Source organism: Leptonychotes weddellii, chromosome 1 (genome assembly GCF_054177405.1).
Source record: "Leptonychotes weddellii isolate Sample4059 chromosome 1, ASM5417740v2, whole genome shotgun sequence".
Lineage (NCBI taxonomy): Eukaryota > Metazoa > Chordata > Mammalia > Carnivora > Phocidae > Leptonychotes > Leptonychotes weddellii.
Genome location: NC_138369.1, coordinates 57,112,147 through 57,130,265, shown reverse-complemented (window position 1 = coordinate 57,130,265; position 18,119 = coordinate 57,112,147). Strand labels below are relative to the sequence as shown.

The window sequence follows — 18,119 nt, the reverse complement described above, 5'->3', positions numbered from 1 at the left end:
CTACATCTATTCTATTCCCTTTGCCCAATAAACAATAAAACAGCACCTCCAAGACACAGATTTAAGTATTAATACTAAATTACAGAAGCTACATTTTTTTAGGTCTGGGAACCTTCCATTGCTTAAAAAGAAAGACAACTGATCAGGGATTCACTAACATATCTGAAATGCTTTTCAAAACAGATGTGAAGCTTTACAACCAACACAGACATTATATATATTATTTTGCATGTTTGAAATATTTTATAAATTTTAATTATGTAATGTGGGGAGAAAAGACTGATGTTGAGTAGAAAATCAAGTTAAACATATTCAAAATTACAAGTTGGTGAAAAAATGCTAAAATTAGCTACAATTTAGAGTTGAAAGAGAAAAAACTGAAAGGGCAACAAGAGAGGTCTAATAGCTGATATTATAAAAACAAAATCAAGAGACAAAGTGGTACAATTTTGTGTTCATTTAGCTTCACAAAGAGGAAATTAAAAGTAACTCTGGTTCTGGATTTTGGCAGAAAAACAGAACAATAAGATTAGTTTTGAAAATGTTAATGTTAAGTATTAGCATTATTTCAAAAGGACAGTTTCCAAATTGCATAGACATGTGTGTTTACCTATAATAAGAACAGAAAGGTTAGACAAAATCAAGCAATGAGCTGATACGGAGAAATTGGAACCCTGTGCACTGCAGGTGGGAGTGGAGAACAGTGCAGCCACTATGGAAAACAGTAAGGTGATTCCTCAAAAAATTAAAAATAGAACGATTCCCATCTGGGTACAGAACCCGAAGAATTCAAAGTGGGAACTAAAGCAAATATTTATCATGTAGCCATGTTCACAGTGGAATTATTCATAACAGCCCAAAGGTGAATGCAATCCAAGTGTCTGTCCAGTCAAATGGAGAAACAAATGTGGTAGATACATACAATGGAATATTATTCGGCCTCAGAAAGGAAGGAAATTCTGACACACATTACATGGATGAACCCAGAGGGCATTATGCTGGGTGAGATGAGCCAGTCACAAAGGACAAATACTGTGGATTCCACTTACATGAGGTATATAGAGAGTAGTACGATTCAGAGATAGTAGAATGGTGGCTGCCAGGGGCTGGGGGGAGGAAAACATGGGGTGACTGTTCATCTGGAGATGGATGGTGGTGATGGCTGCACAATAGTGTGAAGGGTAACTTTTATGTTACCTGTATTTCACCACGGATTTCAAACACAACAACAAAGTAATGAGCACAGGAGTATGAGTATAAGAGCCTGAGAGTCCATGTGGGGATGCTACTGAGGCAAAGGGACAAGGAGAAGAACACAAAAACAATTCTGGATAATCTATAAAATGCCCTCTCCACTCAACTGTGGAGAAACTAAAAGTCAAGATAAAGCTAGAGTAAGAAATAATCTTAAATTCTCAGAAGATTACAAGACAAAAAGTTATTTCTTGCACACCTTCATGTCTATCTCTGGCCAGCAGAGGCTGTTTGGTATCATCCTCATTCAGGGATACAGGCTGTGGTGGCAAGAGCCAGGGGACCCAGGGAACAACAGAAGGGCTCTTCTTTCTGCCCGCATTTCATTGCCCCAAGCAACTGCCATGACTATGAGTAACTTCAAGGGGTAGGGAGACGCAATTCTACCATGTAGCAAGAAGAGGAGCCAGAAATCTTAGTGAACCGCAGTTCTAATATAAGTTGTCAGATACTGGCCTGTAAATATGCTGAAGTACAATATTTATTTTCAGTCTTAAATAATACAATGCTATGTACACAAATCCTATACATGATGGTGTGCAAAAATTGTATGCTATCCACACAAATCAAGTAGAAAAACAGGTACTTTTAAGCACAGTGGCAAAAACAAACTGATTTACGGGGGCAAGACGTGTATCATTAAACCAAATACTGAGCTTGGAATGCAAGCTGCCAGAAGGAAGAATGTATGACAGAATGTATCTCCTGAAATAATTGTTATCTTCAAGAAATGAGCATAAGGCAGGCCAGCCTAACAGGACTCGGTTTAGTAGGATTCCCTATCACCATGAGGCAATAACATAAACAAGAAAATCTACATGACAAGAGAAGACAATAAGGGGAAAAAAAAACCAAAAAGAAAAAGTAGCATATGACAAATTCCTGGACAGATTAATGCAAAAAGACTACTTTCCACTTCAAGCTACCCAAGCCAGAAAAGTAATTCATAAAGTCAGGCAAGCAAGGAACAAACAACTTGCTAAGCCATTAGGTCAACTTTTAAAATGAGTGCAATGGCACCAATTTACTGCAGAAGTCCATTTAAACTCAGAATTCATACCTTTGATGAAATCTGATTGCTATAAATTCTCATTCCCACTTAGGCCCATATAAAAAAATGTGCTTAACATTAAAACCAAACCAAAACAAAATGATTGGTTTTTAATCCACAACTACTTACCTCAGAATTTGATAATGATTCTTTCACTCGGGGAGACTAAAAGAAATACAAAAAAGGCTTATTAACTCAAAACTTAGGTTACTTGTAGTCAGTTCCAAACTGCACAGAATGTTGAAATGCAAGTAAACTCCATGTCATTCTGATCCATAAGTTAAGTCACTGGTAACTCTAGTGAAAGTTTTCTGGAAAAAGAAAATATCATGATACTATTGTATTCTTTGTCTAGGTAACCTTTAATACATCAATGTCCTATGGTATTTTAAGAGTTTACAACTTGAGGTTTATAAGCAGACATAATGGGAATTCTCAGGCAGTAGGAGGTCACATTCTTCAAAGTACAATTCTTTCTACTAATCATGAACATATTTTTTTTATTTAAATTCAATTAGCCAACATAATGATAGCCATCATTAGCTCAGATGTAGAGTTCAATAATTCATCAACTGTGTATAACACCCAGTGTAATCATGAACATATTATATATGTAATATCCCAGGCCAAATGTAAGCCTTCAAGCTAATTATCCAACACATCTTCGAAGCAGAGTAATTCAGGTTATGGGCTTTAATGGAGAAAACTCTTGAGCCAAAACTGAAAAACCAGTTGTAATCTGCCATATGAACATCTAAGCTAAATTTATTTAGTAAATCATAACAGCAGTGATTCTGGATACAGGCAACTGGAGAATACAAAAAAAAAAAAAAAAAAAAAACCCCACAAAACCCTTACCCGATCTCTAAATAAATATCAATTTATGGTCAATTCTACCAAGCATAAATTTAGACTACTTAAAAGGTCAGATTATCCAGCTTAGGTTTTCGTGAATTTTCATCATCACTTTATTAAGGAGAATTAGGGTTCAGGTGATAGCTAATATATCACAGCAAGTATATGGCCAAACCAAAAGCTTTTTAAAAAAACCTAATATTTGGAAATAATTTCAAACTTTTATAGAAAAGTTGTTAGAATGAGAATCATTAACCTTCTTTCCTTATCTGCTTTCCTATTTAAGATGTTCACTTTCTCTCTTTTTATTTTTTTTATTTTTATTTTTTAAAGATTCTATTTGTTTATTTGAGAGAGAGAGAGAGAGCACATGAGAAGGGGGAGGGTCAGAGGGAGAAGCAGATTCCCCGCCGAGCAGGGAGCCCGATGCGGGACTCGATCCAGGGACTCCAGGATCATGACCTAAGCCGAAGGCAGCTGCCCAACCAACTGAGCCACGCAGGCGCCCCACTTTCTCTCTTTTTAAATATATCTATTTAACCAGTCACATTGTTCCTGTACCATCTGAGAATAAGTTGCATATATCCTAGCTGTTTACCACTGAACAGTCACTGTGTATTTCTTAAGAACAGGGATATTCTCTTAACATAACCTCACACTCCTAAAGTTATCAACTTCAGTAAATTTCACAATAATGTGAATTTTAATGATCTAGTCAAGGCATTTTCCAAGTTCTCCAGTATGCAGTAATTATTTTTCCCTTTGCAACTAATAGGCAATCTTGAAGAAGCACTTCAAGACTCTGTAAACATCCTGCTCATCAAAAATTTCCCCTATACTTAGCAACTGCTAATGATCCTTGTCTGACCTAATCTTTATTGACTGCTTTATCATGGCTATAAAATGATGATTTTCCCCTCCAATACTCCTCCACATTTACCAGTCAGCACTGGCAATTTCCTGTAATGAAGAACTAGCCACCCCCCACTTATTTATCCACCTATTCATTATTGGCACGGACTCATGGATTTCTATTTTTATTTTTTAAAAGATTTTATTTATTTATTTGAGAGAGAGAGAGCATGAGAGGGGGGAGGGTCAGAGGGAGAAGCAGACTCCCCGCTGAGCAGGGAGCCCGATGCGGGACTCGATCCCGTGACGCCAGGATCATGACTCAAGCTGAAGGCAGTCGCTTAACCAACTGAGCCACCCAGGCGCCCTATGGATTTCTATTTTTAAAATGGTTTACAGGGGCGCCTGGGTGGCTCAGTTGTTACGCGTCTGCCTTCGGGTCAGGTCATGATCCCAGGGCCCTGGGATCGAGCCCCGCATCGGGCTCCCTGCTCCACGGGAAGCCTGCTTCTCCCTCTCCCACTCCCCCTGCTTGTGTTCCCTCTCCCGCTGTGTCTCTGTCAAATAAATAAGTAAAATCTTTAAAATAAATAAATAAATAAAATAAAATAAAATAAAATAAAATGGTTTACAGTTTATTATTGCACTTAATGACCAAACTCTAATTTGGTCAGTAGGAGCTCATTCAACCTGGCCCTTGTGTTATCAAATTATGACTTTCTTTTTTAATAAAAAACTTTTCGACAAAAGAGGATATTCCAGATTCACCTTGTATTTTCCCTGTGTAAGCCCCAGAATCAGCCATTTCTCCCAGGAGCCCTCATTCTTTTAGTAGAGAATGACATTAAAGACCAAGATCTGGACATTAAGTATGCTCACTGTTACTGTTTTCCTGACTCTCTGCATACCTGGTAACCTTTGATTGGATGCCAAATGCTCGAGCTTTGTTCTGGAATACAGTAAAGTTACTTGGAAATGGTTTAATCCTTTTGGATCTTGCTTTATGAGTTGTTAGTTCGATCTGGAGCAGTGCTCAGTCTAGGGCCATATGCTCCCCACTACTTAGACCTTTCTGAACTCTACCCAATGCCTTGTGAATTACAGGCTTCTCCACTCTGGCTGGTGGAAAGAGGCACTATTCCTGGCTCTCTGTGAATGCTGGGTGCTGTTATCCAGTCTCAGGTGGTTTTCTCACACGTACTTCTTGAAGAGTATTCTGCTGAACACTCAAAAAGGAAGCTCTGTAGACTTCTACGTTTCTCTCTCTGTATAGCTCTCTCCTCCCTGGTACTCTACCTTATCGATTTCATCTGCCTTGGTCTCCCTGGACTCTAAGCCCTATTTCCTCAACTCAGGAAAACACTCTTCAAGCTATAATGAAGGGAATAATCAATCAAACAAAACTGCTCCAGAACTGACACAAGTGTTAGAATGAGCAGAGAAGGACATTAAAATAGTTATTATAACTATACTATAGTTATTACATCTCACATTATCTTCAAAAAGTAGAGACATGAAGGTATAAAAATGAACAAACACAAACTCAAACTTCTAAAATATTTAATGTCTGTGATATAAAATAGATTGAATGGGATTAGCAGCAATTAGGCATTGCAGAAGAAAAGATGAATGAACTTGAAAGCCAGCAACAGAAACTGTGCAAAATGAGACTGAGTAAAAAGAGAATTTTTAAAAAATGAAAAGAAAATCAGTGAGCTGACAATTTTAAGCAGCCTACTATACATGTTACTGGAGTCTCCAAGGTAATGAAGGGCAGAAAAAAGTATTTGAAAATATATTAACTGAAAAATTTCCAAACTTGATAAAAACCTATAAACCCACAGATGCAAGCTCAATAAACCCCAAGCACAAGAAACATGAAAACTAACAAGCAAACAAACAAATCCAGGCATATCATAATCAAATTGCTCAACATCATTCAAAAAGAAAAAAAATCTTAAAAGCAGCCAGAGTAAAAAGACATATAACTTATAAAAGAACAAGGCAAGGATACCAGCAGATTTCTCAACAGAAACAATACAAGAATTACAGTGAAACAACATCTTTAAAATACTGAAAGAAAAAGCCTATCAATCTAAAAGTCTATACCTAGCAAACAGACCTTTTCAAAACAAAAGTGAAATAGAGACATTTTCAGACAAAAAAACCTCAAAGAAAACATCACCAGCAGATCTACAGCACAAAAATGTTAAGGGAAGTTCTTCAGGAGAAAGAAAATGATGTAAAGATGGAAATTTGGATCTACATAGAGTCTTTATTATGAACATGTGCTGAATTTTGTCAAAGCTTTTTCAGAACGTATGAAAATAAGAATATGATTTGTCTTCTCATTAGGCCTATTAGATTTTGTCAAAGTTTTTTCATCTATCTTTAGGCCTATTAATATTATACGATTTCCTAATACTGAACCATCCTTGCAGCCCACCCTTGATCCACACTTGCAGCCCACACATGATCATGGTATTTTCAATGTAATTCAATTTAGTTTTAAAAGATTTTCCTTTTACTAAAGAATTCATGTCTTCGAAAATGGTTATAAGAATAACAAGAGAGGGGTGCCTGGGTGGGTCAGTTGTTACGCGTCTGCCTTCAGCTCAGGTCATGATCCCAGGGTCCTGGGATCGAGCCCCGCATCGGGCTCCCTGCTCGCCGGGAAGCCTGCTTCTCCGTCTCCCACTCCCCCTGCTTGTGTTCCCTCTCTCGCTGTGTCTCTCTCTGTCAAATGAAGAAAGAAAATCTTGAAAAAAAAAAAAAACAATAACAAGAGAAATACAAAAAGTTACTTATTCTGAGAACAAATTCTATAATTTTCTATGCTATTTACATATCAGTGTCTTAGGTTATAAAAAAGCTATTATAAGTATTTCAGAACTACAAATTTTTTATTTTTTTAAAGTTTTTTTTTTTCCTTAAAGATTTTATTTATTTATTTGACAGAGAGAGACACAGTGAGAGAGGGAACACAAGCAGGGGGAGTGGGAGAGGAAGAAGGAGGCTCCCCACCGAGCAGGAAGCCCCATGCAGGGCTTGATCCCAGGACCCTGGGATCATGACCTGAGCCAAAGGCAGACGCTTAACGACTGAGCCACCCAGGCGCCCCTAAAGATTTTTTATTTATTTGAGAGAGAGAGAGAGGGAGGGATAGCGAGAGAAAGCACAAGTGGGGAGGAGAGGGAGAAGCAGGCTCCCTGTGAGCAGGGAGCCCGATGCAGGGCTCGATCCCAGGACCCTGGGATCATGACCTGAGCTGAAGGCAGACGCTTAACGACTGAGCCACCCAGGCACCCCCAGAAATACAAAATTTTAAATAAATTTCTCTTGCAGATAGCTAGGGGGTAATAATCAGACATTGAAACACTGTAATTTGTTGGTCAGAGGAAAAATTCCTATGAAAATCTCTCTCATAGAAAGCTAGAACTACAAGATTCATGTACCTCTGGCTTCCTCTGATCATTTTAATGTAACATTACAAAACAATACCAATTTAAGGAGGAATCAAATGAAAAAGCAAGGAGAAAAGAAACCTGTCTTACATTTTAATAAAGTCACAATCATATATAAACAAATGTTTATATTTGTTATTTTTTGAATAACTTTCCAAGGTTAGAATGTAGTAAGTTTTTGCCAATTTTTACTGGCAAGGTCTTTAAAAAGTAAAGCTTTACTTTTAGCTCTGCAAAAAGACTAGACTCAAAGACTTCATCTGACAAGATCAATAAATATTCAGTGTTGATCAGCAAAGTCATAAGTGCTATGGCAGAGCAGATCTTACAAGCAGGCAGAGACATACCACCTACCCACCACTAATACCACAAAAAGGTTTTAGGCAGTCAAGGCTGTGATGAACTTCAAACATTAATATTTCCCATACACATTTCTATTCCTGGGAATGAGTCCTAACAATCAACTTGAGGCATTAACTTTAGGAAACAGTGAATGGGAAAACAAAACAAGAGCTTTGTCTTCACTGCTTCTAGCAAACACACACAAACACACACACACCCCATCCAGGATATAGCAACTAAAGAAAGGTACACTGTTCCTCTTCAGGTAGAAGGTTAGCAGACTTCAGGGACAAAGTTTTGATAGTTAGGCTTTTGAGTTCAGTGATCTCTTCTTCTGCAATGTCTAATCAGTCATCAATCCTATCCAGTGTATTCTCATCTCAGACACAGTTTATATCTCTAGACTTTGGCTATTTTTATATACCCTAAATATCGTGTTCAAACAGATGTGTCAGTCCACTTTTCCATGTAGGATTAAATGGGCTCCTACTGTTAATAACTTGTTCAAGGAAATTCTGTCACTAACACTTGTATTTTTTATATTTTAGCTGGTTAAGCTGAACAGAACCAGAGAATATAGTATTATCTCAGAGGCTTCAGACAAAAAGATAGCGCTCTATCTTAAGCAAAGAGTTTAGCAAGACTTACCCTGAGTTGTGAAATTGCTGCTTTCCCTTCCTCACTTTCTTCATCAAATTCATCATCACTCCACTCCCAGCCACCATCTTCTGTCTTATGAAGGCGGCCACTGGAACCTGGTACTCTCCGAACCTGCACATTAGAAAGAGATGTGGATTATGGTAGTGTTTGACATTTACTATATATACTATATATACTATATATATCTTGCACCCCTCACTTGCTCTCTGTGCTCCACTACCTGTCTTTACTCCAATCACTGACTTTCCCTATACTTCTATGCTCTTGGGCCCAAACACCATCCAAATCCTTCCTATGTGAAGTCACAGTCCAAATCATATTAATTGTCTCCCAGCTGTGTAAATCTCTTCTCACCACATTCATGTGTATTAGGTACTCCTCAGGATCACCTTCTAGAGGAAGACTCTTCCTGAGCCTTCTGATCTGCTTCATCTCCCTCTATGACCTGCCACATGACTTCTTCTTTCTCAGTTTAAGCACTTCCTCCTTATTAGCATGGCACACTAATTAAAGCCATGCATTTCTCAACTTTCTTGATTCCATCCTCACACTTCACTTACAGTTTGTCTGGCATAAAAAAAAAAAAAAGTCCGGGTTAGTAGAAATCATTTTCTTTCATAAAGCTGTACGCAACGGCTTTGCTGTGACCTGGCTTACAGGGAAGCTACCGATGTCATTACGATTTCCAATCCTGTCCATGATCTTTCCCCCTTCTCTGGAAGCTATAGGATCTTCTTTTTGCCTCTAGTATTCTAGCAATGTGGCTTAGTGCTGATCTATTTCCATTTATTCTGCTACATACCTGGGCTTTTTCAATCTGGAAAGTCGTGACTATCTGTTTGGAAATTTTTCTTGAATTATTTCTTCAGTGATTCTCTTTCTTCTATTTTTCTCCATTCTGCTTTTCTGGAACTCTTTACTCAAGGATTGAACCTTCTCAAATGATCCTCTAATGCTGTTGTCTTTTTTCTCCTGTTATCTATCTCTTGGCCTTCTGGGTTCTATTTTCTGGGAAATTTTCTAAGCCTTACCATACAACTTGTATATTAACTATTTTCATTTCTTCTATAATGTTTTCCATTTCCAAGAGCTTTTTGTTCATGGTGGTGTGTCTAAATGCTCCTTTTTTTAAGTAACAGCTTTATTAATATATAATTCATATACCATATAATTGACCCATTTAAGATATACAATTCAATTATTTTTAGTATATTCCAAGTTGTGAAACCATCTCCATAATTAAATCTAGATCACATTCATCACTCCTCCACATGGCAAAAAAACATCCCAGACCCATTAGTAGTCATTGCCCATTTCTGTATAATCCCAGTCCTGGGCAACCTCGAATCTACTTTCTGTCTCTACACATTTGCCTATTCTGGACATTTCACATAAACAGAATCATATAATATGTGATCTTTTGTAACCAGCTTCCACAATTAGCATAATGTTTTAAAGGTTCATCCACGTTATGACATGTATCAGTACTTCATTTCTTTTTATTGCTGAATAATATTCTATCTTACGGACACATGACATTTTATATATCCGTTCACCCATAGATGGATAATCAGGCTGTTTCCACTTTTTAGTTATTATGAATAATGCTGCTGGGAACATTCATGTACATAGCTTTGTGTGTACATGTGCTCAATTCTCCCAGTGTGCCTACGAGTGGAATTGCTGGGTCCTAAGGCAGCTTTGTTTAGTCTTTTCAGAAATTGCCAGACTACTTTCTAAAGTGGCTGCACCATTTCACATTTTCATCATTAGTGTGTGAAGGTTCCAACTTCCCTAAATCTTTATCACCCTTGCTACTGTCTTTTTTATTACAGTCATCCTAATGGGTCTTCATTGTTTTCTGTGTAAAGAAAGGGCCAAACTTCACAACTCACTCTGGTAGCTACAAACAGTGATTTAACAGAGTCTAGAATTAATCAATTGTGTAATATACCTTTTCATTCTAGTAGATAGCACACCTAGACATACTGTAGACTAATAATATTTACTGAATGAATATATCAAAGAATACTAAAGAAAGGGTTGGAAAAAATGAGTAATACTTACAACCATTAACAAAGCATTACTTAACCTATACTTTCAAAATGCAGAAGTAAATATAATCAATTTCCTAGGAAACCAGAGTAAAATCTCCATTTACCTTCTTAGCTCTTTCAGAAATAGTTGGTGCTCTCTGCAGTATTTTTTCTTGAAGAAATTCTTTATTCTGGAGAGGAAAAATAAGTTTTCTTCTTACAAGTATTTACTGAACCAAAGAAACTGACAGAAATATTCACTACAATTAAAATGTGATATAGTAACGGTTTTATAAAGAAGTTTGAGGAAAGCTTTTTTTTTTTTTTTAATTCTAAAGCTCCTTTAGTACATTACTACCACAGTTTCACAAATTGAGACAAAGCTTTAGTGTACTGTACGAACCATTATCTATGAGAAGTTTGCTTTACCATATGTCCTTTGGGATCATGGTCCCACATTTCTAACTACAGTAACATCCCACTTATCTGTTCTCTTTGGGAAATGAGATGTTTACTAACTCAGTAGTAAACCCTGAAATGAGAGTTGAGTATTTTCACAGATTATATTACTAATGGCAAAATCTAATATTCATTGTTCCTGTCATAAATTTAACCTGATACTTAATTTATATGAAAAATACATTTACTAATTCTAAAGCATGTGTCTTAATTACCAAAGGTTGTACAGATATTGCCCCCAGCAATTATTTGATCAACCATCACTTTTCCAAACATTATCATCTTAAGATAAAGCAACTTTTTTTTTTTTTTTAAAGATTTTATTTATTTATTTGACAGAGAGAGACACAGCGAGAGAGGGAACACAAGCAGGGGGAGTGGGAGAGGGAGAAGCAGGCTCCCCGCGGAGCAGGGAGCCCGGTGCGGGGCTCGATCCCAGGACCCTGTGATCATGACCTGAGCCAAAGGCAGACGCTTAACGACTGAGCCACCCAGGCGCCCCAAGATAAAGCAACTTCTGAGCAGTAAATCTAATTTAGGCAACTGAGGAGGATCACATGAACACATAAAATCAAAAGTAAGAATTTCCTACCTTTGCTTTTTGGAAAAATTTGTGCCTTAACAGTTCTGCTGCTGTTGGTCTAAAACCAGAAAAGAACGTTTTAATAGTTAATTCAAGTGTAATTGTGGGCTTCCATCTTCAAAAATGAGAAAAGAATTTCTTGAGCAGCAAGATAAAATTTCAGTGTTCTCCACTTTCCTTAACGGGCTAAAAAGCAAAAAGCAGGATAAACTAACTTGGTACAAGACACTGAGTAGAGAAGTAAACTCAAATAGAAATGTCCTGATAATATTACAGGTCCTTTGCAAAATTCATTAGTGAAATGTTTCTTTTAGAATTAGGACTTCTTAGTGGCTTCCAATATATCTGCTATTATTGTCCTAAGAATATCATTTCCCAAGAAGAGTAGACAGTATCTACTTTAACAAGGCATAAAAATACATTTAACCTCACAAACAGGAAATGGGACCAAATCAAGTCCTGTGCCTCTTGACATATGCCTGCCTGCCAGCCTTCAACTTAGAAAACTACATATTCTTAAAAACAGATCTAACAATTTCCTTTAAAAACCCTAAGATTCTAAAAGTAATGTATACATTCCCCAAATTGAATCTACACTCAGTTTTTAACTCAACTGTACAGTCTTTGTTTGAATAAAGGCATCATCACTGTGAATCATACAAACTTTTAAATAGTATGAGAATAAAGAAACCATACTACACTTAAAAGACTGGACCTGATTACACCACACACCTACCATGTAACCCTAAGCAAATCTCTTCTCTAAGGTTCTGTATTACCTGTCAAGCCCCTAAAGGCAGTGGTTCTTAAACATTACTGTGCATTATAACAGCGGGACTTTCAAAACAAATCCCAACGCCGAGGCTGTACCCCATACCAATTAAAGCAGAATCTGTGGGGGCAAACCCACATCAGTAGTTTTTAAAACTCCCCAGGTGATTCATGCTTGAGAATCAGGGCCTCAGAGGATTACTGTACAGATTAAGAGAAGAGAGGTGAAAGTGCTATGCAAACTGAAAAGTAGACATCCTTCCTATTTTCTCATTCAGTCAAGATTTCACTATGTTCAACAGTTTGCACAACATTGCTTCTTATGATTCATCCTTTTCTTCTGGGTTCATTTCCTTCTTTCTAGAGTACAATTTCTAGGAGTTCTTTAAGTGATAAAAGTGACTGGAAACTCAATTTTTGTCTGAAAAAAATCTTAACTTCATGCTTATTCTTGAATAATAGTTTGACTAGATCAGGAATTCTGCGTTAATAGTTATTTTGTCTCAGCACTGTTCCAGTATATTCTGGCCTCAACTGTTATTATTAGGGAAGTGGCTGTCAGTCTATCTGCTATTCCACAGTAGGTAATCTGCCCCCTTAGTCACATTTCACAGATTCTCTTTGCCTTTGAATCCAGCAGTTTCGCGATTTGTGTACAAATGGGGAATGGGAAATACTACTTGGAATTGGGGGGTGGGGGGATGGTTCTTTAATCTGAGGATATAGGTATTTCATCAATTCCAGAAAATTCTCAGCCATTATTTCTTTGAATATTGCTTCTCCCATTCTCTCTAATCTCTCATGGAAAATCTATATATACATACACATGTATATGTGTATGTACACGTGCATGTGCACACACACACACACACACACTCTGAACCTTCCCATTCTAACCCCCAAATATTCATCTTCCTTTTATATTTCCATTTTTAAAAAATCTTTCTGTGCTGCATTCTGAGCAATTTCCTCAGTATAGTGTACTGTGATTAAGTAAGAGTAGAAAGTCCATAGTCAAACTGTATGGGTTGGAATTCTAGCTCCAACATTTATTAACTGTGTGACTTTGGGCAATGTTACTTAACCACTCTGTGATTCAGTTTCTTCATTTGTAAAACAGAGAAAATAATAGCACCATCCTCATACAATTACTGTAAAAATTAAATGAGATGATAATATGTTGTGTTTACAAAAGTACCCGGTAACTTGATTAGTAGTCAATAAATTATTATCTCTTTCTTGTTTTATTGGTTGTTCTGTTTAACCAATCCACTGAAGTTGTTTCCTTTTTAACTTAGAAATGTTCTAAACAAAGTATAATTTTGGTTTACAAACTGGAAATAAGATATTCTACAGCTTCTTTTTCTTTTGAAATAATTTTAGGCTTACAGAAGAGATGCAAAGATAGTACAGAGTTCCCACATACCTGTCACCGGCTTCCCCCAATGTTAACATTTTACATAACCATGGTATAATTATCAAGAAATTAACTAAAAATATTAACATTGCTACAGACTTTAAAATATTAATATTGGTACATTATAAACTATAGACTTTATTCAGGTTTCCCCAGTTTTTGCATTAACATCCTTTCTCTGCTCCAGGATCTAATCCAGGATCATGTTGCTTTTAGTCTTCATGTCTCCTTAATCTCCTCCAATCTGTACCACTTTCTCAGTCATCCCTTTCCTCACTCTTGAAAGAGTGCTGGTCAGGGAGTTTATAGCATATTCCTCAATTTGGCTTTGTCTGATGTTTTCTCATTACAGACTGAAGTTAAAGACTTGGGGGTAGGAATACCTCAGAAGTAATATGCCCTTTACCTTGTATCATATCCGGGAGTATGTAATAATAAGTATGTCTTATTATTGCTAATGTTAACCTGGATCACTTGTGAAGGAGGTGTCCACCAGGTTTCTCCACTCTAAAGCTGCAAAACAGCAACATCATTTAATTCCTTTTTCATATTCTGTTTATCAGAAGCAAGACACTAAGTCTAGCCTATACTCAAGGGAATCTGTTAAGTTTTAAATTTTAGTTACTGTATTTTTCATTTCTAGTAGTTCCATTTGTTTTGTTTTCTTAGTCATAGTCATATTCTCTTCTTATGGTTTTGATTTCCTCCATTAGGATTTTAATTATTTTAAATATATTTATTTTATAGTCCTTTCAGGAGTCTTTGCATTTTCCAAAGTTCTCGGAGCACTAATCCTTCTGCTTGCTGTGTCTGCTGACTCTAGTCTGCTGTGTAGTATTTTGCTATGTGTTTTATATTTTCAGCTTCTGATCTCTTCAGTGGGGCATTATTTGCAGGAATCTCATGGATCCAGAGTTTGGAACAATTCGAACGGTATACAGTTTTCTAATTGCTTCTGCCAGAAATAAAACTGGCTTGGCAATACTGTTTTTATTCTCTAATCCTGTGGGTTCCTGGATAATATGAGTTGTATAAATTCAGACTGTTACCTTACAGAATGTCCAGGTCAGAGAAGTGGATTATTCAGGAAGAATTCTGTTGTATCTTTGTGATGATGGACCATATTTTGTTTTCTGGTCTGTCCTTTTACTCAGAAGGCAGACTTGTAAAGGTCCTACCCATAAGCAGAGATCACAGTTCAGAATCCCCGGTGGCTGGGCCCAGTATCTCATTTCCAGTCCCCACATGGAAATTAGAAATCTAACCGAGTATGTTATTAGAATGAACAGTGTCCCACTGAGAGTAGACACAGGATTAGTTCATGATATTTCTTCTCTAATTTAGGTCATCCTCATTATTTCTACCACCTGAGGATCTCCCCTTATTGCAAGCTCATCTCTGGATTTGGTTTTTTAAGTCTGATAAATTTATTCAGCATGTCTGGGTATTTGTAACAAAAAAATTTGTTATTTTAGTCAATTAACTAAGCAGAAGCAAAACTATTCCCTATCTTTTATACCAATTTATTCAGAAACAGAAAAAAAGTTCTAATAGCAGAGATTTGAACTTTGCTACCTGTTTTTCTTACCCTTTCCAGTATTTCCAACAGTAAATTCTGAAGCTCCATGAAATATACTAAAGACATGACTAAGGATACCAATTAAAATCTTTTACTTTTGTTGATCATTAGAGATATCAAAATTTAAAAACTCTTAGTGCTAAAACACTGAGTGGAATACATATGTGAAACAGAAAAATGAGATACAGTGGAAACAGAACCCTAGGTAAGGAATCAGAAGTTTTGGATTCAAGTCCCACCTCAACGACTAGGTAGCTGGTTGACCTCAAAGATAAAAGGTTGTACTCAATGACTTCCAACATCACTTAATTCTGTTCAATTCATAAAGATACAGACATTAGACATTAGATGATCATGTTTATTCACTTACTTGCCTTCTAATCTGTCTAGTGTTAATAAATAAGCGCTTTGCATTTTTGGTCCACTCATTAAAATATCTTTCCAATAAGGAAATACATATGATTATTCGGCATCAGATATAACATTTGCTGTGTATTTCTTTTGTTATTGAAATTGTAAACAGCATCAAGATATTTGTTTGCTTATGACTTTTAAATACATTTGAAAACAAGCCGTCCCACTAACATGGTATTTTATTAACACAGAATTCACAAAATACAAAATTATAAAAAATTAACCAGGAAATAGCTGAACTATTTAGAATACACTATATACTAAAAAGGGAGAAAGTCATTCATTCATTTCCTACCTAGTGTAATAGTCTCTGTATATTTTTTCTAAAGTTTATATTTAAATAAATATATTTGAGTATGCGCAAATAGTTTCCTGCACATAAATGTATGTATGTGATACTTAGACTTCCCACAATGGTTTACAATATTAGATGAAGAAAAACATAAGCTTTATCTCATATTTTACCTTTTTTCTGGATCCTTTTGAAGGCACAATGAAATCATTTTCCTAAACGATTTTCCATATTTTTTCAGCATTTCTTTATCTTGAACACCAGTTTCCAAAGAAGGAGGATCATTCTGTAGTGTCAGCATTAAAACCTGGAAGAATTTTCCATATAATAGAAACTTTTGATGACTCAGTAAAGTTAAGTATTGTAGCCAAAATTCTTCAATACAGACAACCTCCAATACATAAGCAGTTCACTCTAGACCAGTTATTTGGAACACAGAGTTATTTAGGTGTTTTCCACACAAATAATATCCTACAGATAGTTGGCTTCCCAGGTAAAGTGGCTGCAAGGGTTCAGCTGTATCAGCACTGAATGTCCTTTAGTTAGAACCCTTTCTTCATGTCCTCTGTCCCCATTCTTATACTGCCAAACTACCTTTAAAAAAAATTAAAATCAGGGGCGCCTGGGTGGCTCAGTCTTAGGCGTCTGCCTTCGGTTCAGGTCATGATCCCAGGGTCCTGGGATCGAGCCCCGCATTGGGCTCCCTGCTCAGCGGGGAGTCTGCTTCTCCTTCTCCCACTCCCCCTGCTTGTGTTCCCTCTCTTGCTGTGTCTGTCAAATGAATAAAATCTTTGAGAAAAAAAGAAAAAAAAAATGTTTAAAAAAAAAATTAAAATCAGGGACACCTTGGTGGCTCAGTTAAGGGTCCTAGCATCGAGCCCCACATCGGGCTCCCTGCTCAGCAGGGAGCCTGCTTCTCCCTCTGCCCGTTCTGCCTGCTGCTCCCCCTGCTTGTGCTCTGACAAATAAATAAAATCTTAAAAAAAAAAAAGATACCCCTGAAACAAATAATACATTATATGTTAATAAAGAGTCCTTACCTTAAAAAAACTTTATAAAAAAATTAAAATCATAGCAAATTTTAAAATTTTAAAATAAAATTTTAAAATAAAATACAATCAAATAATAAATAAATAAATTAAATTAAATAATAAATAAATAAATAAATAAAACCATAGCAAAATTAAAAATGTGATCTTGCTGATTTTACCTATTCATGGCTCTGTTTTAACATGACCCCTTGTAATCTGGCATTCTCTTCCCAGAACTCCTCAGCCACTCCTGAGAAAGCACTGACGATGCCTAGTTAACAGAGCTGCAGCCTTTTTCAGTTCTCACTCCTCCCACCTTCTCTGCAGTAACTGACAATTTTGATTATTCTGTCCATCCTAAATCTCTTCCTTCTTTGACTTTCATGGCAACATACTAGTTTGATGCACAGAGGTGTTAATAAGGAAGGTCATAGTTATATAGTGAGATTTGGGGTGATTTTTCTATACTGTGTGACTTTTTTATATAAAAGCACACGCCACTTTATAAAAAAAGTTAACACTAAAGAATATAAAAGGGGGCTATAGTCAGAATTAATACTTGCTTTTCAGATTCAATTTATATTTACTGAAATGGAATTACTAAAGGATGGAGGTATTTCTCATTCTGAGCAAATAGGCTAACATGTGTAGTCCTAATTATAGGACTCGTTGCCTGCAGTGGATGAAAAATAAACCTCATCTCCTGCCCCACCTCCTTTTAAAAAATAAACCATTCCTTTGGCCTTAAAATAGCTTCCTAATTCACAGTTCTAAAAACTCATTATTTTCAAATCCATTTATTTCCTAGGAGTAGGCTCTGAAAAGAAACTGGGACATGGGCTGGGGTAGTATTTTGACTGTGAATCTCACCTTCATTGGTGGATACTTATGATAAGGAGCTGCCCCTGTGGCCAGTTCAATTGCTGTGATCCCGAAACTCCAGATGTCAGCTTTGAAATCATAGCCTCGGACCTGTAAAGAACATAAAGATGTACATGATTACTTTTAACACCCTAAAAGCACTTTATTTTTTTTTTTTAGTAATCTCTATACCCAATG

General features: G+C 36.5%; 1 protein-coding gene across 1 annotated transcript in view; it reads right to left on the bottom strand.

The window, feature by feature from the left end:
* The window catches only part of OXSR1 (oxidative stress responsive kinase 1), an 89,235-nt gene that overhangs the window by 12,575 nt on the left and 58,541 nt on the right, over positions 1-18,119 (bottom strand). Inside the window, exons 7-12 of the mRNA XM_081821383.1 lie at positions 17,931-18,032; positions 16,203-16,336; positions 11,566-11,614; positions 10,640-10,705; positions 8,467-8,589; positions 2,435-2,470 (exon numbers count right to left, since the gene is read on the bottom strand). Of these exons, the coding sequence (XP_081677509.1) occupies positions 2,435-2,470; positions 8,467-8,589; positions 10,640-10,705; positions 11,566-11,614; positions 16,203-16,336; positions 17,931-18,032 (510 nt within the window). The remainder of the gene's footprint in view (positions 1-2,434; positions 2,471-8,466; positions 8,590-10,639; positions 10,706-11,565; positions 11,615-16,202; positions 16,337-17,930; positions 18,033-18,119) is intronic.